Source organism: Chiloscyllium punctatum, chromosome 38 (genome assembly GCF_047496795.1).
Source record: "Chiloscyllium punctatum isolate Juve2018m chromosome 38, sChiPun1.3, whole genome shotgun sequence".
Lineage (NCBI taxonomy): Eukaryota > Metazoa > Chordata > Chondrichthyes > Orectolobiformes > Hemiscylliidae > Chiloscyllium > Chiloscyllium punctatum.
Window position 1 is genome coordinate 22,518,672 of NC_092776.1, and position 27,112 is coordinate 22,545,783.

Here is a 27,112-nt window from a genome sequence, read left to right on the forward strand (position 1 = left end):
CCTCCTGATTTCCTTCTTAAGTATACTCCTACTTCCTTTATACTCTTCTAAGGATTCACTCGATCTATCCTGTCTATACCTTACATATGCTTGTTGGAGTTGAACTCATCCAGCCAACTAAGGAGTATTCCATCACACTCCTGGCTTGTGGACTGCAAATGGCATAGCGGCTTTGAAGAGTGAACAGGTGAATTACTTTTCACAGGAATCCCAGCATTTGACCCGCCATTATACTTATCTGGTTGCTCCAGTTTAGTTTCTGGCTAATAATAATCCCCAGGATGTTAATAGTGGGGACCTTAACAAAGGCAAAGTCATGAAACGTCAATGTGTGGTATTTGGATTCTTTCTCTCTCCTTTAAGATACTTACTTTTGGCACTAGCGTGGCACAAATTTTACTTGCCATTTATCGATCCAAACCTAAATGATGTCAAAGCATTGTTAGATTTGGGTGAAGACTGCTTCATTGAGTGAGGAGTTGCAAACTGCGCTGAAAATTATGCAATCGTTTGTGGTAATCCTTAATTCTGATCTTCTGATGGAGGGAAGATGATTCATTAAGCAGCTGCTGATGGCTAGTCTTCCAAAATTACTCTGCATCTGCGGCTGAGATGATTGACCTCCAACAACCATGCAGTCTCCAACTCGTGGAGCTTTGCCTCGATTTCCATCGAGTCAAGTTTTCCTGGGCTCCTTAATGGCACCATTAGTCAAATGCAGACTTGATGGCAAGGACCGTGATTCATTTCCCCTTTTCAGTTTAGCTCTTACGCTCATGTTTGGACCAAGGTTGTAATGAGCTCAAAAGCTGAAGAGGCCTGATGAAACCCAAACTGAGCATAGTGAGCACATTATTGTTGAGTAAGTGGTAGTTGATATCACTGTCTGAACCATCTAAAACATCCATAATGTTGCTGATAACTGAGAGCAGACTGATGGCCCATTAATTGCCTGGGTTGATGTTGTCAAGCTTTTCAAGGTCAGAAAATACCTGTGCAACTTTACATGTTTTTTTTTAGATTAGATTACTTACAGTGTGGAAACAGGTCCTTCGGCCCAACAAGTCCACACCGCCCCGCCGAAGCGTAACCCACCCATACCCCTACATCTACATTTACCCCTTACCTAACACTATGGGCAATTTAGCATGGCCAATTCACCTGGCCTGCACATCTTTGGACTGTGGGAGGAAACCGGAGCACCCGGAGGAAACCCACGCAGACACGGGGAGAACGTGCAAACTCCACACATGTTGTTGGGTGGAAGCCAGTGTTATATCTGTAGTGGATCAGTTTGGCTAGGAACATGGCTGGTTTTGGAACATAAGTCTTCAGTACTGCTGCTGGAATGTTGTCAGGTTCCAAGAGCTTTCTAATATCCAATGCCTTCAACCATTCCTTGATATCACGAAGTAAATTAAATTGACTAAAGGTGGGCAATTGAAGTGCTAGTGACATCAAGAGAAGGTCAAGATCCCATTCAGCATGTCTGACTGAAGATGTTTGCAATTGTTTCAGCCTCATCTTTTACACTGGTATGCTTGGATCCTCTACCAATTAAGAAGGGGTACTTATCGAGTCTCCTCATCCAGTGAGTTGTTTAATTGTCTACCATTCACAGCTGGACGTGGCAGGACTGCAGAGCTAAGATCTGATTCAGTTGTAACAGAATTACTCAGCTCTATCACATGCTGCTCAGAATATAATGTTGTTGCTTCATCAGGTTGATCATCGGTCTTATGTATGTCAAATGCTGTTCTTTGCATGCATTCCTGCAGTTTTCAGTGAACCATAGTCAATCCCCTGGCTTGGTAATAACAGTAGAGTAGCTATTTTCTGATATTATTAACGCAAATTATTTACCTTTTGTTTTTTATAATGTGATGTAGAATTTTAGTATGCTGTTAATACTTAGGTTAAAAATGAAGGACAAAAAGTTTAAGTTCTGTGAAGGTAACATTTTTTAAGAGAGTAGAAAATCATGTTTGAACACTAAGTTCAGACAATTTCCAAAAAGCATGTGACTGAAACACAATGACAAGACAAACTACATCAGGAGTTAACTAATGAAACATTTACAGAATTGTATTTTTATGAGATACAGAAAGATGGGCTGGGACCACAATCAGGATTCCATTGAGAAAAAGTGTCATACTTTTATGGCAGAAGGACAATTTAGTTTGTGGCAATCCAGGCTTTCAGAGCTGGAAAATTTGTCTTAGCAGTTTAACTGAACAGGGATTACCTTAAAGTTCAATAAGGGAGAATCAGTGAATTAGGTGTCTTTGTATGTTAGGGATAGATAGAAATGGAGAGAATCACATCTGTTAAACATAGAGCATATCACCAAAGGAAAATGCTTGTAACCTCACGTCTTTTTCAATATATAATTTCAGTTGCATCACATTTACGTTCTCATACTCCACAACCAACTGATGAAGGCGCAGGGATCTGAAAGCTCGTGCTTCCAAGTAAACCTGTTGGACTATAACCAGGTGTGATTTTTGTGTTGTGTGATTTTTAAACTTGTAACCTCATCAGTTAAATAAGAAACTAAAGAGTGAACATCGGATGATAATGCACGAGGATTGCATGTCTGCAAAGGATATCTCAGGGACGTTAATACCTTTCTAATTTGACATTGATAGCATTTTCATTTATGTAAAATAACTTTCTTTTCCTAAAAGAACATTGACATGCATTGCATAATCATGTTCAGTGACTACCCAATCAAACTGAAAAAATAAAACTGATGACTCATCAGGTCAAGTTTCACTCTGAGATATGACTTGTCCAGTATTACCGTCAGCTGTGAACATAATAATTGCTTAAGTTGATCCAGTTTTTTATCTAACAGTTTATTTAACAAATAAACAAACTAAAAAGACTCTCTGATAGCTGTTTTAGCTAAGCTATGATGCCCCAGAAAATAAGTGTATTGATGATAGCTGAAGATGACTACTTAGCAAACAAGCTCGTTACTGTCATCATTTTCTTAAAGAAGTTTGAAGAATGTGTTGACCACCAATGAAAAGCAATAAACTGATTCTCTTATATTGCACCCAGTATTATCTATGCTGCTGCGGAAGGAGACCTTACAATGCTAAATCATTTGCATTTAAGTCCCACCCAGGATTTGATAGCCAAGGAAGGAGCTACCAAATAGATTGCTATCAACTTGCACATTCTTCCAACACACGTCAATGGTTGTCAGTAACAGCAGGAAAGATTTCTGATCAACTGTGTGATAAAAAGGGAGTTGAAGCCTCTACTATCATGATCAATAGCTTTGGCCGACAATATGCATGGAAACACAAGCATGAAAAGGCACGTGTTATCACAACAACTTGGACTCGAGTGATGTGTAACATACCATCAAAAGCAGTAAAGGCAACATATTAGTACAAGATGTTTGGTATAATTAAAGAGTAAAACGATTCAAATCACCTTCACAAAAAATATTCTTAGGCTATTGCATTTTTACATACCTGCCACATATATGATTTTAAAGTGGCATTTTCAAATAATTTAATGTTAGCAGATAGCTTATTGCCTTTTCAGCTTGCATGGAGTTGATTTTCCTCAGGAAATGATTTAGCTTTATTGCACTATTCTATTATCATGCCTGCAATATAACAAATCCGAGATGATTGCTAAAAGTAATGTTTAACTATTTCCACATAACGCCAAAATACTCGACAACACATTTACAACTCTCGCATTTTCAAACTCCATGTTATTCAGAATTACACTATTATCCAATGAGATATCTATCCATACAAGTATGCACACAGATATCAAAAGCATGTGTTTGGGAGACTGGAGCATAACCATAAGCAAAAGACTCCTGATGTGACATAACATTAAGCAATACTGGACAATGTAAACAAAACTAACCTGCTAAATTCTGCAGCCTAGCACTGAGAGTGGTTTTATACAAAAAGGTGGCACAGTGGCTCAGTGGTTAGCACTGCTGCCTCATAGCGCCAAGGACCCAGGTTGGATTTCCGCTTCGGTCGTCTGTTTGCGTGGAGTTTGCACGTTCTCCCTGTGTCTGCGTGGGTTTTGTCCGCGTTTCGCTCTGGTTTCCTCCCACAGTCCAAAGATGTGCAGGTCAGGTGAAATGGCCATGCTAAAGTGTCCATAGTATTAGGTACATTAGTCAGGGGTAAATATAGGATAGGGGAACAGGTCTGGGTGGGTAATATTCAGAGGGTTGGTGTGGACTTGTTAGGCCAAAGAGCCTGTTTCCATACGGTAGGTAATCTAATCTAATCTAATGGGTTAGAAATTAAAGACATTAACTGCTAACAGATTCTCAGTTATTATGTTGGGTTGAACCCTGTGATCAGTGGCAAAGTATCCATGTTTGTCACTGACCCAAAGACAACTGCCCACGAAGCTCTGATAATCTCTGCAGTTGTCCCTAATTCAACAACAATTTGGTTCTGCCAGTAAATCAAGAAAATCACTCTGCATCCAGCAACAATGATGTTATCAGGCAGGACAAGTACCCAATAACACTGAACTACTCTCACAGACAGCAAATCAGAAAGTAGAAACTAGAGAAGCCATTCTATTTTCATGTTTAACTTTTACAGATGGTGAAATAAATGAGTGTGAAATGCACGTGTCATTAAAGGTAAAATGTAAAATAATGAAGAAATGTAATTTATCATATTGAGAAATGTGACATTTAACAAATTTTAAAACTGTAAGGGCCAGTGAGCCTGTTTAGCAGTAATTCAGAATTTAGTGTGCTGTTTCAAACCGAGTTACACTTGATTTCAGTCTTATGGCTGATTCTGTCAGCATCAGGTCTTTAAAGAAGCGTTATTACTCCAGTACCATTCTCTTTTCTCTCCCCCCCCCCCATACCTCTGCACATTATTATATATAAATAACTGACCAAAATCTTTTTAAATGCCTCAATTGCATCTGCCTCCACCATATTTCCAAGCAGCGCAGTCCATACCCAAACTATTCATTGATTGCAAAAGGTTTTTTTCTCATATTATCCTTGCTTTTTTTTTTCAAATCACTTTAAATCCATGGCATCTTGTTTAGCATACCTACTCCATTCAACCATTCATGGTTTTGAAAACCTCTACCAGAACTCTTCTTAGCCGGCTTCCCACCAATGAGAACAATTCAAGCCACTTCAACATATTCCAGCCCTGGAAATCCTGCAGAACACCAGTGCATTAGACCCTTCCTGCAATGTGGCACCCACAGCTCAAAAGAGCAACCCTATGGTCCCCTGGGATCCTATTGTGACTTTACCTTGCCTTACATCAGACTCCAGATGCGATCTAATTAGATCCAAAGAGATCTAATGACACTTATTAATAAAGTCAGGATACTGCATTCTTCACATACTGCTCTCTCCACTTGTCCTTTCACCTTTAATAATCTCTGCTTATTTTCCACCCAAGTCTCTCTGCTCCTGCATTCCTTTTAGAATTGTCTTCCCTATTTTAGTTTGTATTTCAATGTTCTTCCTACCAAAATGTACCATTCACACTTCATTGCATTGAACCCATCTGCCACCTAGCCACCCATTCCACCAATGAGAGTATGGCCTTTTCTATTCAACTTTCTTCATTTCTTTCTCTTTTTTCGTAGAATCATAGATATTCATAGAATTTCTACAGAGTAGAAATAGTCCATTTGTCCCAACAAGTCCACACCAACCCTCCGAAGAGTATCCCACCCAGAACCACTCCCCTACTCTATTATACCAAATTTTCCCATTACTAATATTCCTAACCTACACATCCCTGAACACGATGGGCAAATTAGCATTGCCAATTCACCTAACCTGCACATCTTTGGACTGTGGGAGGAAACCCACACAGACATGGGGAAAATATGTAAACTCGACACAGACAGTTGCCCAAGGGTGGAATCAAATCCGGATCCCTGGCACTATGAGGCAGCAATGCTAACCACTGAGCCACCGTGCCACCGTTATGTCACCCCATGTTACACAGAGTCACCACAATGCTGGTTGATCACCTTCACACCTTTTTTTTGGGATTTGACAGCTAGGTTTTTAAACAGTCAGGTGCCCTTTCTCCAGCAGACCACCCCATTTATCCAAGCAGGGGACTGCAATCAATGGCTAGCTGTTTCATACCCAACAGGTTCTCGATACTGGTTTTTGAACCCAAAGCCTTCGAGCTCAGAGGGAGGAGCAGTCTTCACTGAGTCACTCCATTTTCAGTTACACCCCAATCAATAGATGTAATATTTTTCCAAAGATGTTCATAATGATACACCGTACTAAGGACCATGAAAGTGGAAGATTTTCTAAGTTTGATAACTTGATTGATTTCAGTGCATTTTTTTAAAAAAAGGATTGAAGGAAGGAACCTCATCAGCATACTCAGTGGCCAAAAAAACACAGATTCACAGTGGCATCTCCTAAATTTCTATGCTTAATTGTTCATCTGCTAACTCAAAACATTGCTATCATTTGCAGAGAAATATAAAATATCGACTGATAGCCTTGTCATCACTACAGTGCAAAACTTGAATCATTTTGCATTATCTTCTCATTGGAAGGCTTTGCTGAATAATCTCTGCATATTTTCCAATGAGAAGACAATGCAAAATGAGTCTTTTTTGATTAATTGATTTCACAAAACATTTCAAGCATTCAGCACACAAATTACTTTAACTACAGCTGAAATAAAGAGACATGCTGTTAAAGCGTTTTGTCCTGTATAGACCTGTATATCCTGAATATGAGATAGGCCCATAGTTCAGAGTGACAAACAATTTATATTGTTGATATAACAACAAACTGGCGAGAGGGATCAGTTACCTCAATTGGCTGGATGGCTGGTCTGCAACGCAGACTAATACCAAATAGCATGGGTTCAATTCCTACACCAGCTGAAGTTACTGTGAAGGATTCTCCTTCTCAACCATTCCCTCGCTTGGCGTGTGGTGACCCTTACATTAAGCCACCACTAGCCTTCTCTTTCTAATGAAAGGGCAGCCTTACGGTCTGTGAGGATCTTTACTTTATAGACTGGTGCTAACTTTGACAAGTAGACGCCAATTAGTCAAAACATCATGGAGAAAGCACCAGAGAACTAGTATCCCTGTGCTTTTGTTTAATTGAAAAGTCACAATGCTTTTGCTCTCTTGTTTGGCATTCATCTGCTAATTTTAACATTCATTCTATTCAATGCCAACACCCTGGCATTGAATGCATTGCTACAGGATGCATTGCAATCACTTACCAAGGCTGGTCTGCCAGAACCTTTCAAATCTTTGACTTCTTCCAGCTAGAAGGACAAGACGACATATGCACATTCCCCACTAAGTCCCACAGCATCTGGACAACTAGATAATTGGTCCATTGCTGTCTTGGGAGTCAATATCCTGGAACTCCCTCCCAAACAGTACTGTGGGGGCCGTTACACAAGAACAGCAGCAGTTCAAGAAGTCAGCTGCCAATTACCCTCCCAAAAACAATTAGGAATGAGCAATGACTGTTACCCTCATAAACAAAGCTCAGAAAGTGCGCAGATTTTAAACAAAAAGTCTGGACATGCTCTGTCTACTTGGAGAAGGACAGGACTCTATAAAATTAATATACATAGCTTCTCACAATGTTAAATGGGGCTAGTACATTTCCCATAATAGTGCTTTGACCAGGGTCAATTTCCCGTTTTTAAACTTAAAACAAAAGCTTGCAGTTTAACTGTTCTCTGGTGCATTTGCCATGGCAATTACTAGACCAATCAGCAATATTTTCACATGCTATACATATTGTTCTAAAGAGTGTAAAATGAGAAGCTTCAACAGCACATCTTTTCTCGGCAATACTCAAATACCAAGAGATCAATTACTTACTAATATTGTATTCCTGAACACTGTTTATGTAACCATAAAGTGCAGAATATCCAAAAATGATAATCATGATAACATCGCCACTGTCCATTTCAATGATGTGTGCAGAATGCCCTTCTACATCATACTGTTGCCCAGGGGAGAGAACAGTTGGAATTTTCCTAGTCCATGAGAGAGTGGGGATATTGAAGATCCATAGTTCATTTGTGATATTTCCATTATCAGTATCAATTTTTCCTCCATACATGTAAATATCATCCTAGAAAGGAAAAAATATCATTAAATAAATGTAACAATTACTCTCATTTATCTGCATAATGTTGATTTTTTTCTGAGTCGGCAAGCCAGAAGTTTAGTGCTCACTGAATTTAATCTCTACTTTATACTCCATGACAATTGGAGAGCAATGACCTTGCGGCATTATCACTAGACTATTAATCCAAAAACTCAAGCAAATGACTGAGGACCTGGAATCAAATCCAAGCCCCCCTCCCCCAACACCCCCTTCATGGCAGATGATGGATTGTGAAATCAATAAAAACCTGGAATTAAGAGTCCTGATTAAAAGGTTCTGACCTGAAATGTTGACTCCCCTGCTCCTCTGATGTTGCTTGACCTGCTGTGTTTGTCCAGCTCCATACTTTATTGACTCTAATGACAACCATGAAAGCATTGTCGACTGCTGAAAAACCCCATCTGATTCACTAATGTTCTTTAGGGAAAGAAATCTGTCGTCCTTACTTGGTCTGGCCTACATGTGAGTCAAGACCCACAACAATGTGGTTGACTCTTAACTGCCCTCTTGAAATTAGGGAAAGGCAATAAAGGCTGGTTTAGCCAGAGACGCACACGTCTTGTGAGTGAATTTTTCAAAATTCCCAATAAATTCAATGTGGTTCAAACACTCAATTGAACAAGAGTTTAAAAAGGATATTTTAATTTTGGTGCAAAAGTTGTTAAATTGAAAATAAAATCAATGAATCAATTATTAGAACAGGGTATTTAATCAGTCAATCTGCTCTGCCATAATATGATCACGACTGATGTTGCACTTCAATTTCTTTTACCCACAGTCCTCATAAGCATTTAATCAGAAATCCATCTCAAAACATACACCCAAGGCAGAATTGCCACAGCACTCTGTGGTAGACAATTCAAATTTACAATAGTATTTTTAAATTTACTGATAATATAGTTCAAAACTTATTACTGACACCAAAATGAAGTCAACATGAAAAGAAAGGTCATTGTCATGAAACACTGACTCTCTCTTCACAAGTTATTTTTATATAGATATTTAGAGTGTCCAAATATTATACTGATATTTATGCAGCTTTTTGCTCACAATAGCCCAATACTCTTTTTTATAAGCAGGAATGATATGTAAATCTAGTATGGTAATAAGGTAAACTTGAAGAATACAGTATTTAGCAAGTTCCTCAAAGTGATACCCAGTTATGATGAAACCATAATTAAGACAACATCTTACTTGATAATTACATGATAGTAACAACATTTCAAACTTTTTGAAGATTAGAAGAGTAAGGTACAACTTGACTGAAACATAAGAACCTGACAAGGTGCACATGGAAAGGACATTTCCTCTTAAGGGCGACTCCAGAGCATGGGATCACTTAAAAGTTTTTTTAAAATGGGTCATGATTTAAGAGAGACAAGTTCTTGAAGGGTCAAATGCCTAAACTTGTGCCTAGTCTGCAAATTGTAGTCAAACATGCTACCACCATTTCACCATTTAATTTTTCATCAAATAGCCCAAAAAAAAACCAAAAGACCAAATCATAGCTAAAAAGGACAAAATTGTACCCTTAGGCAATACCTTTAAAATGAACTAATTTTCACTTTGTACAGAGTTGAAAAGAATTTAAAGAACATCTCAATTCTGAAAGGATTTTTATATTCAAATTCAGTCAGGACTTTAACGTAGCCCACCAACTCCTTCTCAAGTCAAATAGGAGAAGATTTGCCAATGTCACCCACGATCCAAAATAAATAAACAAAAAAAAGAATAATCATGCAATCTCTGCACCCAGTTCCACTTAAATTATTCACAAACATCCTCAAACATGTCTTCACTTGCAGTTCTACCAGAGCAGGCAACATTTTGAGAGCACAGATAACTTCCAGTCAGTCTGTGTAAATATTAGATCACAGAAACATTGCTGCACCAATATAGAAAGGTTACTTCTATCCAGTGTATTTAAATCAGGAAATAATAGTGAGCAAGGGGAATGGACAAATCAGATAATTGTTAGTGACAATAAAGGTAAAGTAGCTGTTGTTTCACTAGACCACAGGCTACTCACTCATTGGAGATAGACAACTGGTGGATGGTTTAAACTGAGGGTCACTATCCCTCAAACAAGGGGAGAGGTTGAGAAAAAGAGTACCATAATACATCTAAAAGGTTACATATAAATATCAATTAACATTTGTTTACATTATAGAGAAATATAAATAAGCATAACATCAAATGAATAACAAAATTAACACAATCATGCATATTACTGTCACTGATTACGTTGCGTAGTATTTGGCAAGTCCTATGCCTGAAGTTATACAATAGCCAAAGAACAAAACAACAGTAACACAAAATCACATGTATAAAAGTAAAGGTCAGATGCATAATGTACATGTAATATTTTCATATTACAATATAAAAGATCGAACTTATCCAGGTCATCAAAAATGGAAATTCATCTTTGGTTAGTCAACAAGCTAACTAGATTTCGTGGGCCACTTGAAGTCGATAAAAGGATAAATTAAGACTGTCATCACAGTCAGTTAATTGCTACTGTAATTTCAAGAATAAGTTAAATAACCAACCCAGAATGGTGGGCTAAGAGAGGTAGCATATTCTATCATATTTACCAGACACATAGGACTGGTCAGATGGATGGTAAAGCCATTTCAAGTCATGTACACTCCTATATGCCAGCAAATTGGAACTGTGGGCCAAAATGCCAAAGTAGAAGTAAGCCTCTCATGGAAAACAATCAATATAGTTTTATCAAATTTCATGAAAATATACATTTGTTTCAAATTATTCTACTCTTAAAAAAGTACTTATTTGGGGGAGGCAGTGTTGCAGTGGTATTCTCACTGAACAAGCAATCCAGAGGACCTAGGATAATGTTCAGGGAGCAAGGATTCAAATTTTAATACAGCAGATGGTGGAATGTCAATTTAAGCAATTAATCTGGAAGTTATAACTAGTCCAGTGGTGACCATGTTATCTATTGGAATGAAAACCTATCTGGTTCACTGATGGTCATTAGGGAGGAAATTTGACATCCTGCAGATTGGAGGGTGGCTAATGTTGTACCACTTTTTAAGAAAGGACCGAGAGAAAAAGCAGGAAATTATAGACCAGTGGTGGGAAAAATGCTGGAGTCTATTATAAAGGATAAAAATTACAACACATCTGGATAGTAGTAACAGGATAGGTCAGAGTCAGCATGGATTTATGAAGGGGAAATCATGCTTGACTAATCTGGAATTTTTTGAGGATGTAACTCTGAAGATGGACAGGGGAGATCCAGTAGATGTAGTGTACCTAGACTTTCAGAAAGCTTTTGATAAAGTCCCACATAGGAGGTTAGTGAGCAAAATTAGGGCGCATGGTATTGGCGGCAAAGTACTAACTTGGATTGAAAGTTGGTTGGCTGACAGGAAACAAAGAGTAGTGATAAACGGCTCCATTTCGGAATGGCAGGCAATGACCAGTGGGGTACCGCAGGGATCAGTGCTGGGACCATAGCTTTTTACAATATATATTGATGATATAGAAGATGGTATTAGTAATAACTTAAGCAAATTTGCTGATGATACAAAGCTGGGTGGCGGGTGAAATGTGAGGAGGATGTTAGGAGATTACAGGGTGACCTGGACAGGTTAGGTGAGTGGACAGATGCATGGCAGATGCAGTTCAATGTGGATAAATGTATGGTTATCCACTTTGGTGGCAAGAACAGGAAGGCAGATTACTACCTAAATGGAATCAATTTAGGTAAAGGGGCAGCACAAAGAGATCTGGGTGTTCTTGTACACCAGTCAATGAAGGTAAGCATGCAGGTACAGCAAGTAGTGAAGAAAGCTAATAGCATGCTGGCCTTCATAACAACAGGGATTGAGTATAGAAGCAAAGAGGTTCTTCTGCAGCTGTACAGGGCCCTGGTGAGACTGCACCTGGAATATTGTGTGCAGTTCTGGTCTCCAAATTTGAGGAAAGACATTCTGGCTATTGAGGGAGTGCAGCGTAGGTTCACGAGGTCAATTCCTGGAATGGCGGGACTACCTTATGCTGAAAGACTGGAGCGACTGTGCTTGCATACCCTTGAGTTTAGAAGACTGAGAGGGGATCTGATTGAGACATATAAGATTATTAAAGAATTGGATACTCTGGAGGCAGGAAACATGTTTCCGCTGATGGGTGAGTGCTGAACCAGAGGACACAGCTTAAAAGTACAGGGTAGACCATTTATGGCAGAGATGAGGAGAAACCTCTTCACTCAGAGCGGTGGCTGTGCGGATTGTTCTGCCCCAGAAGGCAGTGGAGACCCAGTCACTGGATTCATTTAAGAAAGAGTTGGTTAGAGCTCTCAAGGATAGTGGAATCAAGGGTTATGGAGATAAGGCAGGAACAGGATACTGATTAAGGATGATCAGCCATTATCCTATTGAATGGTGGTGCAGGCTCAAAGGGCAGAATGGCCTACTCCTGCACCTATTGTCTTACGTGGTTCGGTCTACAAATTATTCCAGATGAACAAATTGGTTCTTAAACAACCTTGGAAATGGTCTAGCAAGATATTATGTTGTATCAAAAGTGACTGTAAAGTCAATCACTAATTAAACCAAAACTTCGTTCAGAATCTAGGCATCGGAAATGATACCTTTCAGGTCTCCACACTGCCTTTCCTCCCTTCTTACACAGAATCCTGTGCCAAAATTGGGAAAGCTGTCCTACAGACCAGCCAAACAGGTGTCTGACAGAGCCATACCTTGCAAACAATGACCCAGACACTGCAATCACCACCATAACAAACCCATTCACGATGGCACAGTGGTATCCAATTTGGAGGGAGCTGGTCTGGGAATCTTAAATATGAACGCAGAAACCCCGAAATCTTGTGGCATCAGATCAAGCATGAGAAAGTAATCACCACCCCCTCTGAGGTGGTGAGGGAGGACCCATCAAACAAAGCATTAAAGCAGCACTGATGGGGCCACATAATGTACTATGGACGGCGAGTTCTAGTCTTGGATGTATGTTTGCTTGCTGAACTGGAAGGTTCATTTTCAGACGTTTTGTCAGCATATGAGGCAATGTCTTCAGTGAGCCTCCGGACGAAGCACTGCTGATGTTTCCTACTTTCTATTTTTTGTTTGGGTTTCCCCATCCAGAGGCTCACTGAAGATGTTACCTAGTATGATGACAAAACATCTGAAAATGAACCTTCCAGCTCAGCAAGCAAACCTATATCCAGAACCTCAACCTGACCTACAAATCTTCTCAAAACTCACTCCAGTCTTCTTCATCAAGAATGGCCAAGTCCTAAAGGGATAGTTGCGAGACTGCATTCGCAGAAGGTTACTAAGAGGAAAAGATCTGTCCATGATCATATCATTAAGAATGATAACTACCCAATCCTTGTGGAAAGGATGTGCTATGTTTTCATTGAATATATCCTTTGTGTTGTGCAGCACTGCCATTCTGCCAATTAGAGCATATTTCAAACAGATCTGGTAACTAAAAACTGATTATCCACGAAGTGCTATAAACCATCTGCAGCAACAGAGCTGTACTTAACCACAATCCATAACCTCTAACCTCTCTAATTCTATCACTACCATCAAATCACAGATCAAGAATGAAGCATGCTGGAGGCGGTGCCACAAACAGCAACTGACAAATCTAAAAAATGGATTGTTAGATTGGTAAATCTACAACACAGACCTATTTGCATACTAAACAGAAGAAGCAGTATGTGATGGACAGAGTTAAGCAATCCCACAATCTATAAGGTACAATTCAGCAAAGCTCCTTCAATGGTATCTCCCAAAACCATACTTGTCATTCCTGCATTGTTGTTAGGTCAAAAGCCTGGAACTCCTTCTCAAACAACACAAAGATTGCAGCAGTTCAAGGTGGCAGCTCACCATCACCTTCTCAAGGAAAATTAGTGATGGGACAATAAATGCTGGCCGACCTCAAATCCTATGAATGAATGAATTTTTTAAAAATCCGTTAAGGAACAATATGCGAGGGAAAATGGTCCAATCAAAATAAACGATTCAACAACTTTACGTTCACTATTTATTTGCCATTTAATAATAAAATTGAAATTCCTCTTTTGATATACAATGTTTGAGTTGACGAAAATATGTAACATCAAAATGGCATTAATACATAAGAAACATATACAGGCTTACATTAGGCCAACTTCCCATTTCCATTGCTTACGTAAACCAAATGAGCTACTAAATGAAGATAGAGCTGGATACCACACAAGACATTCTACTTTGTCTCTTCAAAGATTTAATTGTTGTTGAGTGAGAAAAGTGTCATGTCAAGTACTCAATCAGTTTCAGATTGCAGTTGACTGTCTTGTATCAAACAATGCATGAAATATTAGGTGATAAATTGAAATTGGTAATCAAGACAAGGTTGTTGCTGCTAGTGAATGTAGCACTTTCCAAGAAGAATAAATTACCAAACCAGTAAATTAAGAATCAAATTCAACATTCTTGGTTTGGTATGCAGGATCTAACTATACGTAATTGCATACTTAACTACTATGTACAGTTCTAGTCGCCCTGCCATAGGAAGGATATTATTAAATCGGAGGGGGTTCAGAAAAGATTTACCAGAATCTTGCTTGGTCTCGAGGGTTTGAGTATAAGGTTAGGCTGGATAGGCTAGGACTTTTTTCACTGGAGCACTGGAGATTGAGGATTGACTTTATAGAGGTTTAGGAAATCATGAAGAGCATAGATAAGGTTAATAACTAAGGTTATTTCCCTAGAGTGGGTGAATTTAAAAAGTAGGTGACATTTTTAAGGTGAGAGAAGATTTAAAAGGGTACTGAAGAAGCAACATTTTCACACAGAGGTTGGTTCGTGTGTGAAATGAACTGCCAGAGGAAATGGTGAATATAGGTACAGGTACAACAGTGAAAAGACATTTGGACAAGTACATTAATAGGAAAGGTTTGAACATACCTGGGCCAAACACAGGAAAGTGGGACTAATTTAGTTTGGGAAACTTGGTCATCATCGACAAGTTGCCCCAAAGGGTCTGTTCCTGTGCTGTATGACTCTTTGACTCTCTATGACTTTACTTTGTCTGTGCAGTTTGTAAAATTAACAAGTAAAATATTTTAAAAACATTTTAATAAAGTTGTGTTTCTCAGTATTTCTGGGTTGCCTGGATTTTAATTTATATCAATATAGAACTGTCACAATAATTCTGGAAACACAAACAGAAATATTAAATATCTAGCCCAACATTAGAGCAAACCATTTTAATAAACAAAAAGGAAATTCCATTAAACTATGGATGTCCTTGTTATCTAATCAATGGTGTGATAAAGATGTTTGATCATTTGGAAATTTGGATTTTAAAGCACTGGTAAAATAAACACGTGGTTTCAGTTCTGTCAACTTTTGTTGAAGGTCAGAATGCCATTTGGACAGTAAACTAAAGATATCAGTTCCAAGAATGTATATGTCTAGCAGGATATCTATGCTATCAATGATGACATGTTTACAAAGTTGAATTTTTATGACATACAGCGATAACACACCAGGAGTTCAATACAGAACCAAGTTCATTCAGTACAAAATTTTCAGTTCATAAGAACAGTCCCATCCTTACAACAGGGTTTTTGGTTTGTCAAGTCTCCAGGTTGTTAGAGTTTATGTACAAGCTTTCAAGCTGGCAGAATTGAAAAGAGTGCTTCAATCATCAGAACTGCAAAAAGGTTTCTAAGTTTTTAAAAACTGGGAGGAGTCATTAAAGTAAGAACTTTTAAAAAGTTAAGATACAAGTAACACTTCACTGGGTTTAAGTACCTGTAAAAGGTATTGCTGAGAAATAGATAACAACTTTGTTTTGCCGACTAAATTAAAATCTTTCTAAACCAGCTTATCCATCTTCAGTATTTATTTTCTTTTGTCTTATTTTCTTAAAGAACGTTGGTCATATTGTGTGATCATGTTCAATGACTGGCCATCATAGTAATCAACTGAAAAATTCAAAATAAGGGTCTATCAAGCCAGGTTTCATCCTGACATCTGACTTGTCCAGTATTACCATTAGTTGGGATGATAACTATGCTAATTACCATCGCAAATCAAGTTATATATTTTTGAAACATAATTGAGAAAACAATAATTTTGAAATTTTGATTTTGCTTTTTACACACATCTGGAGTATCATTCTATAATTCTAAAGCATTGTAAGTGCATTGCAATTATCAACCATTATAACTGTCAATTATTAAATATACTTCAAATGCTTTATTCATTTTGATGTTGGTTCTTACAGTTAATATCTCATGGGTTTAGCTTTCACACCTATAATGATGAACACAAAATTATATTGATATTAACTATTGCCCTGTTTCATCATACATAATCGTGCTCTGCCACAAATGAAAAAAAGAAAGCAACACTGCACTCTAGTGGAATAATACAGCAAAGCAGCTATGAAGATGTCAGTGGTCAGTGTTCTTCATATTCGCTTTCCAAAAATCAAACTGTTTCAAGTTCATGAACATACCATACATTAGTTGTATAATATCAGAGTTTTGTTCAGTGAAATCAGCAAACATTGAAAGCTTGGATGATTACCACAGTATTACATGAAAAGACAATATGGATTTTAAAGATGTCATTGATTGTGGTCAAGAAAACTTAATGGAAGAATGCACTACATCAGTGCAATTTTTTGTTTAGTTTTCTTTCTGACAAGCAACTCAAATAGAAAAATAATTGCAATTAATTCTAAACAAATTTGAATACAAAGGAATTAAAAATATTTCTAAATCATGAAACTTGATTAGTCTAGTTGACTTTAGAGGGTGAAACAAAGTGTCCAGAATAAAAAAGGGACTTATTTTTTGGATAAGTAGAAATATAGAAAATATGTGACAAGCAGGTCACTGGCACTTAAAGCCTGCTCTGCCATTCAATATAATCATGGCTGATCAGCCAATTCCCTCTCGTGCTAAGAATTATATCCAACTCCTTCTCAAAAACATTCAATGTTTTGGCCATAGAATATGGTTAAGGTTAAACATTGAACGTCTTCAAGAAGCAGTTTACAGATAATTCTGTTTGCACCGAAACAAAAATACAAATAGCACTTGTAAATCATTGATGATATAGACAGTGAGAACTTCAGCATATGGCCCAGAAATATCTGGAAAAATACAAAGGACTTATAATGCGGCTGCACAGGACATTGGTTAGGCCACTGTTGGAATATTGCGTGCAATTCTGGTCTCCTTCCTATCGGAAAGATGTTGTGAAACTTGAAAGAGTTCAGAAAAGATTTACAAGGATGTTGCCAGGGTTGGAGGATCTGAGCTACAGGGAGAGGCTGAACAGGCTGAGGCTGTTTTCCCTGGAGCGTCGGAGGCTAAGGGGTGATCTTACAGAGGTTTACAAAATTATGAGGGGCATGGATAGAATAAATAGACAAGTCTTTTTCCTGAGGCCAGGGAGTCCAGAACTAGAGGGCATAGGTTTAGGGTGAGAGGGGAAAGATACAAAAGAGACCTAAGGGGCAACTTTTTCACACCAAGAGTGGTGCGTGTGTGGAATGAGCTGCCAGAGGATGTGGTGGAGGCTGGTACAATTGCAACATTTAAGAGGCATTTGGACGGGTATATGAATAGGAAGGTTTTGGAGGGATATGGGCCGGGTGCTGGCAGGTGGGACTAGATTGGGTTGGGATATCTGGTCGGCATGGACGGGTTTCCATGCTGTACATCTCTATGACTCTAAGTGCTATGAAAAAAAAACAATAATTGTTCATTGGCACCATTCCTTGGATTCCAACAAAAAAAGTGCATCTTCACCATGAGCCTTTGAAAGTAATTGGGTCATAAACTTGCTAAGTTCATACAAGTAATACAAATTAATCTTGTCATAGCTATTTAGGATTGGTAATTTATGCAATTGTGATTTCTGTTACTGACACGATTTATGGTTTTTGGCAACATAGTCCAAAGTCATTACTTAATCTATACCCTGCTAAATGCATTTACCCTGAGTAACTTCATCCAAGTAGTCCCTTCTGAAAAATAACTGCATGAATATAAAATGAGAATCAAGCAAAATGTCATCTGCAAACAAAAATGATGACATTTAACGTTCAGGCTTACACATCAACATTATCCCCCAAAGCAAAATCTTAAACCTCATACAAGTGATTTTGGTGCTTTGTTGTCTTAAGGTACTTTGACAAAAAGGTAAATCTGTTCCTGAATATTTATTTTGCAATCTATATTGTAAATCTTTTATTAATGCGGCACCTATGGGTTTAGAACATAGAACAGTACAGCACAGAGCATGCCCTTCGACCCTCGATGTTGTGCCAAACTTTTATCCTATTCTAAGATTAGACTCACCTACATACCCTTCACTTTGCTGTCATCCATGTGCCTATGCAAGCGTCGCTTAAATGTCCCTACTTCCACTGCTGGCACTGCATTCCACGCACCCATCATACTCTGTATAAAGACCCAACCTCTGACATCTCTCCTAAAGTTACATCCAACCATCTTAAAATTATACCCCGTTGAGATAGCCATTTTCACCCTGGGAAAAAGTTTCTGGCTATCCACTCAAATTATGCCTCTCACCATCTTGTACACCTCTATCAACTCACTTCTCATCCTTCTGCGCTCCAATGAGAAAAGCCCTAAGCACCCTCAACCTTTCTTCATAAGAGGTGCCCTCTCGTCCAGGCAGCATCCTGGTAAATCTCCTCTGCACTCTCTCTAAAGGGTCCACATCCTTCCTATAATGAGGTGACCAAAAGTGATCACAGTATTCCAAGTGTGGTCTAACCAGGGCTCTACAGAGCTGCAGCACCACCTCACGACTCTTAAACCCAAACCTGTTAATGAAAGCCAACACACAAAACAGCTTACCAACCCTATCAACTTGGGTGGCAACTTTGAGGACATGGACCCCATTCCTCCACACTGCCAAGAATCCTGCCTTTAACCTTAATTTTGGCACTCAAATTAGACCTTCCAAAATGAATCACTTCACACTTTTCCAGGTTGAACTCCATCTGCCACTTCACAACCCAACTCTGCATCCTGTCAATGTCCCATTGCAACCTAAAACAGCCCTCCCACACTATCCACAACTCCACCAACCTTCATGTCATCGGCAAACTTACTCACCCACCCTTACACTTTCTCATCCAAGTCATTTATAAAAATCACCAAGAGCAGAGGTCCCAGAACAGATTCCTGAGGAACATCACTGGTCGGAGCAAGTGAGGACTGTAGATGCTGGAGATCAGAGCTGAAAATGTGTTGCTGGAAAAGCGCAGCAGGTCAGGCAGCATCCAAGGAGCAGGAGAATCCTGAAGAAGGGCTCATGCCCGAAACGTCAATTCTCCTGATCCTTGGATGCTGCCTGACCTGCTGCGCTTTTCCAACAACACATTTTCAGCAGCGAACATCACTGGTCACTGAGCTCCGGCTGAATACTTTTCATCAACAACCCCCCTCTGTCTTCTATGGGCCAACCAATTCTGTATCCAGTTAGCAAAATTTCCCTGTATTCCAAGCCTCCTTACTTTCCGAATGAACCTACCATGGGAAACCTTATCAAACGTCTTACTAAAATTCATATACACCATAACCAATGCTATACCTTCATCAATGTGTTTTGCCACATCCTCAAGTAATTCAGTAAGGCCTGTGATGCATGACCTGCCCCTCACAAAGCCATGCTGACTATCTCTAATCAAATTATCCTTTTCCAAATAGTCATAAATGTCTCTCAGAATCCTCTCCAATAATTTGCCCACCACAGCCATGAGACTGACTGGTCTGTAATCCTCAGGGTTATCCTTATTCCTCATCTTGAACAAGGGAATAACATTTGCCGCCCTCCAATCATCTGGTCCTACTCGAGTCAGCAGCGAGGATGCAAAGATCATTGCCAAAGACGCAGCAATCTGTTCCCTCGCTTCCCTAAGGAATCTTGGGTATATCCCGTCTGGCCCAGGAGACGTATCTATCCTTGTGTTTTTCAAAATTTCCAGCACAGCCTCCTTCTTAACATCAACCTTTTCAAGCATATTAGCCTGTTTCATGCTGTCTTCACAAACAACTAGGTCCTTCTCACTAGTGAATACTGAATCAAAGTGAGAACCTCCTCTACCTTCCTCGATTCTAGGCACAAGTTCCGTCCACAAAGCCTAATCAGTCCTATCTATGGCAATCTTCTTGGTCCTCACATAAGTGTAGAACACCGTGGGGTTTTCCTTAATCTTACCTGCCAAGGTCTTTTCGTGCTCTCTTCTCGCTCTCCTAAATCCATTCTTTAGTTCCTTTCTGGCTATCTTGTAACCGTCTACAGCCCTGGCTGATCCTTGCTTCCTCAACCTTAAGTAAGCTTCCTTCTTCCTCTTGACTCGATGTTCCTCATCTCTTGTCATCCAAGGTTCCTTCACCCTACCATCCCTTCCTTGCCTTAGTGGGACAAACCTATCCAGCATTCGCAGCAAGTGCTCCCTCAACAACCTCCACATTTCTGTTGTGCATTTCCCTGAGAATATCTGTTCCCAATTTATGCTCCACAGTTCCTGCCTAATAGCATTGCAATTCCCCCTCCCCTAATTAAACACTTTCCTATACCATCTGCTCCTATCCCTCTCCCTGACTATAGTAAAGATCAGGGAGTTGTGATCACTGTCACTGAAATGCTCTCCCACGGAGAGATCTGACATCTGACCTGCTTTGTTGCCAAGCACCAAATCGAATATGGCCTCCCCTCTAATCAGCTTATCTATTGAGTCAGGAGTGTGTTGACTGACAAAATATTCCAGTTAATCAAGGTATCCGATAATCAATGTATAAACACACACTGAGTAATAAAAACATAATTCAAGGGGTATACACATCACTGTTGCACTTTATTTACAACATAAACCACTTTAATAATAAGGCATTTTTGTCTTAGATAAAACTTAACGACAGACTTCTCACTCGCATCCACAACTGATTACTCGGACAGTGAGGCAATCATGGTATTTAAGGAGAAATTGAATCAAGTGTTGATATTTCATGTGGCCATTCAATTGAACAAGTATACAGGTTGCTCTGCTATAATGCACATTTCGTTAACAAAACTTTGCTATAACACAATTGCTGAATTGGGGACACTGTTTCTATAGAGATAACTTTTAAAACGTGTGTTGGCTGTAACGCGATTACATTGCCAATACTTTGTGAGCGCTGTTTCTAAAGCATGATTTTTCTATAATGCGGAGTCACATTATAGAGAATACAATTTTTGCTGGTTTTTGTTGAGTTCACAAGATGCTGGTGAGAACAAAGTTTGCTGTACCTCAGTTTCACTAACTCATTTTTATACATCGCCAAGTGCAACATCTCTCAATTTGACCGTGGACATGCTTCTATAGTCACACTGATGTACAGTATGGAAACAGACCCTTCGGTACAACTCATCCTTGCCGACCAGACATCCTAAATTAATCAAGTTCCATTTGCCAGCATTTAGCCCATAACCCTTTAAATCCTTCCTATTCATGTATCCATATGGATGCCTCTTAAATGTTCTAATTGTACAAGCCTCCACCACCCCTTCTGGCAACACATTCTATATGTGCACTATCCTCTGTATTAAAACGTTGCTCCTTTGATCCCTTTTAAATCTTTCCCTTCTCACCTGAAGTCAATGCCCTCTAGTTTTGGACTCCCTTACCTTGGGGAAATAACCCTGACTATTCATCCTATCCATGCCTCTCTGGATTTTATCAACCTCTAAGTTCAACCCTCATCCTCCAATACCTCAGGGAAAATAGTGCCAGCCCATTTAGGCTCTCCCTTTTGTTCAACATCCTTGCAAATCTTTTCTGAATCCTTTCAAGTTACATCTTTCCTATGGCAGAGTTGGACAGAGTCAGCATGGATTCATGAAAGGGAAAGCATGCTTCACTGGATTTTTTTGAGGATGAAACTAGTGGAGTTGAAAAGGGGAATTCATGAATGTGACTGATTTTGGCTTTCATAAGGCATTCGATAAGGTTCCACAGAAGAGATTAGCATGCAAAATTACAGTTGAGGAGATTGGGGGCAGTGTAATGACATGGCTAGAAAACTGATTGCATTTGTGGGCGGCACAGTGGTACAGTGGTTAGCACTGCTGCCTCACAGCGCCTGAGACCCGGGTTCAATTCCCGCCTCAGGCGACTGACTGTGTGGAGTTTGCACATTCTCCCCGTGTCTGCATGGGTTTCCTCCGGGTGCTCGAGTTTCCTCCCACAGTCCAAAGATGTGCAGGTCAGGTGAATTGGCCATGCTAAATTGCCCGTAATGTTAGGTAAGGGGTAAATGTAGGGGTATGGGTGGGTTGCGCTTCGGCGGCTCAGTGTCGAAGGGTCTGTTTCCACACTGTAATGTAATCTAATCTACTGTTCCCTGGCTGTCAATGGGTCTTTTTCTCAGTGGCAGGCAGTGGCTACGTGATATTGCAGTGCTCAATGTTAGGACCCAATATTAATGTTTTAGATGAGGAAACTGCAGACAACACAAAGTTGGATGGGAGGGTGAGCTCTGAAGAGGATGCAGAGATACTTCAATCTGATGTGGACAAACTGAGTGAGTGGATAAATGCAAGAAAGAAGAAGTACAATGTGGACAAATGTGAGATTGTCCACTTTGACAGCAAAAACAGGAAGGCAGATCAGTACCTGAATGGTAATAGATTAGGAAAAGGAAAGAGACTTGGGTGTCCTTGGATGCTAGTCACTGAAAGTAAGCGTTCAGTTGCAATGGGTGTTGAAGAAGGCAAATGGTATGTTGGCCTCCATTGCAAGAGGATTCAGGTACAGGAGCAGGGATATCTTGCTGCAGTAGTACAAGGCGCTGATGAAACTACACATGGAATAGTGTGTGTAGTTTTGGTCTCCTTATCTGAGGGAGAATGTTCTAGCAATGGAGGGAGTACAACAAAGCTTGACTAGACTGAAGAGAGAAGAGAGACTACATCAGCCAGGACCATATCCACTGGAGCCCAGAAGAATAAAGGGGATCCCATAATTCCAAAAGACCAAGACAAGGCAAGCACAGAAACATTGATCCCGGTGATTGGGGAGTCCAGAACAAGGAGCTACACTCCAAGGACATGGGGCACCCATTCAGAGCCAAGACAAGGAAAAGTTGTCTCAGAAAGTGACGAGCCACAGAATTCTCTGCCACAGAAAACAGTTGAAACAAAACATTGAATGTTTTTAGATTAGATTACCGACAGTGTGGAAACAGGCCCTTCGGCCCAACAGATCCAAACTGACCCGCCAAAGAGTAACCTATCCGGACCCATTCCCCTACCCTAGACATACCCCTGACGAATGCACCTAACACTAAGGGACAATTTAGCATGGCCAATTCACCTGACCTACACATTTTTGAACTGTGGGAGGAAACCCATGCAGACGCGGGGAGAACATGCAAACTCCACACAGAGGTTCGATTCCTGAGGCAGGAATCAAATCCAGGTCCCAGGCACAGTGGCTCAGTGGTTAGCACTGCTGTCTCACAGTGCTAACCACTGAGCCACCGTGCCACCCTCAAGGAGTTAGATTTAGTTTTTAGGACGAAAGGGATCAAAGGGTATGCAGAGAAAACAGGAACAAGGTACTGATCAGCTGTGATCATGTGAATGGTGAACAGGCCGAAAGGACTGAAAAGTCTACTCCTGCTCTTGTTTTCTATGTTTCTATGTAACACAGTGTGACTAGTAGATGGTTCTTCAACTGGATCTTGTGCCCAGACTTGTGCTCTAAGTACCTTAACTCACTAGCAGATCATCTTCTACTAGCACTTGCACATTAGGATTGAAGTGCCTTTCAACCCTTGTTAATGTATCTTTTACATGCACCCCTAAGAAATATACGCTGTTACAAATAGTAAATGTATGGAATTCTCTGAGGCCTTGTTCATCGTAGCTGGTGACTTCTTCCAGGTCAACCTCAAGCGTGTGTTGGCAAGATACCACCAACATATCTCCTGCCCCACCAGAGGCACAAACACCCCAGACCATTGCTACACAACCAGCAAACATGTCAATCACTCATTCCCTGCCCACATTTTGCTAAATCAGACCATAAGGCTGTGCTCCTTCTCCCAGCTAACAAGCTGAAACTGAAACATATCCAGTATAGAAAGTCATACAATGCTGGACTAAGGTAACATGCCTGCTTGGAGTTGGTGGACTGGTCCATATTCAAAAACTCAGTGGCCAACCTAAATGAGCGTACCACTACTGTCACAGACTTTATCAGTTAAACGTATAGAGGATTGCGTGATGAAGAAGTTAATCCAAGTGTCCCCCAAACGGAAACCATGAATGAACCAGCTGTTTTATGCGTAATTATTTTTTCAAACTTCAGATGTTCAAACTTCATGATATGATAATACTGATTTATTCCCAGAAGTTTCAACGAGCTTCACTAAGATATAATTGCTAGGAAAATGTTTGCAAAGAAGAAAAGATAAAGCCTGACCAGATAAAGAAAAATTGTTAAATCTGCTGGCTCAGTGGTTAGCACAACTACCTCAAAGCACCAGGGATCCAGGTTCAGTTCCACTCTCAGATGACTGCGTTGTGTGGAATTTGCACATTCTCCCTGTGTCTGTGTGGGTTTCTTCTGGGTGCTCCAGTTTTCTCGCACAGGGCAAGGATGTGGAGGTTAGGTGGATTAGCCAAAGCAAATGAAAGGTTCAGGGTGGCATGGTGGCTCAGTGGTTAGCACTACTGCCTGGAAGCCTAGTGATGAGAGATAAGGAAATAGCAGGAGAACTTAACAAGTACTTTGCGTCAGTTTTCACAGTGGAAGACATGAGTAATATCCCAACAATTAAATGGAGTCAGGAGGCTGAGTTGAATATGGTTGCCATTACAAAAGAGATAGTGCTAGAAAAGCTAAAAAGTCTTAAAATTGATAAATCTCCTGGCCCCGATGGGATACATCCTAGAGTTCTGAGAGGGGTGGCTGAGGAAATAGCGGAGGCATTGGTTGAGATCTTTCAAGAGTCGCTGGAGTCAGGGAAAGTCCCGGATGATTGGAAGATCGCTGTTGTAACCCCCTTGTTCAAGAAAGGATCAAGACAAAAAATGGAAAATTATAGGCCAATTAGCCTAACCTCGGTTGTTAGTAAAATTCTAGAATCCATCATTAAGGATGAGGTTTCTAAATTCTTAGAAGAGCAGAGTCTGATTAGAATAAGTCAACATGGATTTAGTAAGGGGAGGTCATGCCTAACAAACCTGTTGGTATTCTTTGAAGAGGTGACAAGTAGGTTAGACCAGGGAAACCCAGTGGATGTGGTCTATCTAGACTTCCAAAAGGCCTTTGATAACGTGCCACACGGGAGGCTGCTGAGCAAGGTGAGGGCCCATGGTGTTCGAGGTGAGCTACTGGGATGGATTGAGGATTGGCTGTCTGACAGAAGGCAGAGAGTTGGGATAAAAGGTTCTTTCTCAGAATGGCAGCCGGTGACGAGCGGTGTCCCGCAGGGTTCAGTGTTGGGGCCACAGCTGTTCGCATTATATATTAATGATCTGGATGAAGAAACTGGGGGCATTCTAGTGAAGTTTGCAGATGATACGGTTAGGTGGACAGGCAGGTAGTACTGAGGAAGTGGGGAGGCTGCCGAAGGATCTTGACAGTTTGGGAGAGTGGTCCAGGAAATGGCTGATGGAATTCAACATGAACAAATGCGAGGTCTTGCACTTTGGCAAAAAGAATAAAAGCACAGACTACTTTCTAAATGGTGAGAAAATTAGTAAAGCCAAAGTACAAAGGGATCTGGGAGTGCTAGTCGAGGATTCTCTAAAGGTCAACATGCAGGTTGAGTCCGTGATTAAAAAAGCGAATGCAATGTTGTCATTTATCTCAAGAGGGTTGGAATATAAATGCACCGTTGTGCTACTGAGACTTTATAAAGCTCTGGTTAGGCCCCATTTGGAGTACTGTGTCCAGTTTTGGTTCCCACACCTCAGGAAGGACATACTGGCACTGGAACGTGTCCAGCGGAGATTCACACGGATGATCCCTGGAATGGTAGGTCTAACATATGAGGAACGGCTAAGGATCCTGGGATTGTATTCATTGGAGTTTAGAAGATTAAGGGGAGACTTAATAGAGATGTACAAGATAATACATGGCTTGCAAAGGGTGGACGGTGGGAAATTGTTTCCGTTAGGTGAGAAGACTAGGACCCGTAGACACAGCCTTAGAATTAGAGGGGGTAAATTCAGAACAGAAATGCAGAGACATTTCTTCAGCCAGAGAGTAGTGGGCCTGTGGAATTCATTGCCGCAGAGTGAAGTGGAAGCCGGGACGCTAAATGTCTTCAAGGCAGAGATTGATCGATTCTTGTTGTCTCGAGGAATTAAGGGCTACGGGGAGAATGCGGGTAAGTGGAGTTGAAATGTCCATCAGCCATGATTGAATGGCGGAGTGGACTCGATGGGCCGAATGGCTTTACTTCCACTCCTATGTCTTATGGTCTCACAGCAACAGGGTCCCGCATTCCATTCCAGCCTTGGGCGACTGTCTGTGTGGGGTTTGCACACTCTTCCCGTGTCTGCATGGGTTTCCTCCGAGTGCTCTGGTTTCCTCCCACAGTCACAAAGATGTGCAGGTCAGGTGAATTGACCATGCTAATTAGCCCATAGTGCTAGGTGCATTAGTCAGAGAGAAATGGGTCTGGGTGGGTTACTCTTTGGAGGGTTGGTGTGGACTGGTTGGGCCGAAGGGCCTGTTTCCACAGTGTAGGGTATCTAATCTAATATTTAAAATCTCTAACCAAAATTTCGTGGAAAGAACTCTGCACTGATAATTAACAGTTAACATAGTATTAGAAATATCTACACAACACTGTGATAAGTTTAGTTTATACTAACCTATTGTACAAAATAGAGCAACTACATAAAATTCAACATA

General features: G+C 40.3%; 1 protein-coding gene across 3 annotated transcripts in view; it reads right to left on the reverse strand.

The window, feature by feature from the left end:
* atrnl1b (attractin-like 1b) overlaps positions 1 to 27,112 on the reverse strand; it is a 928,830-nt gene that overhangs the window by 773,513 nt on the left and 128,205 nt on the right. For all 3 annotated transcript variants that reach the window (XM_072557357.1, XM_072557356.1, XM_072557358.1), the window contains exon 8: positions 7,870 to 8,125. In XM_072557357.1, coding sequence (XP_072413458.1) covers positions 7,870 to 8,125 — 256 coding nt within the window. The remainder of the gene's footprint in view (positions 1 to 7,869; positions 8,126 to 27,112) is intronic.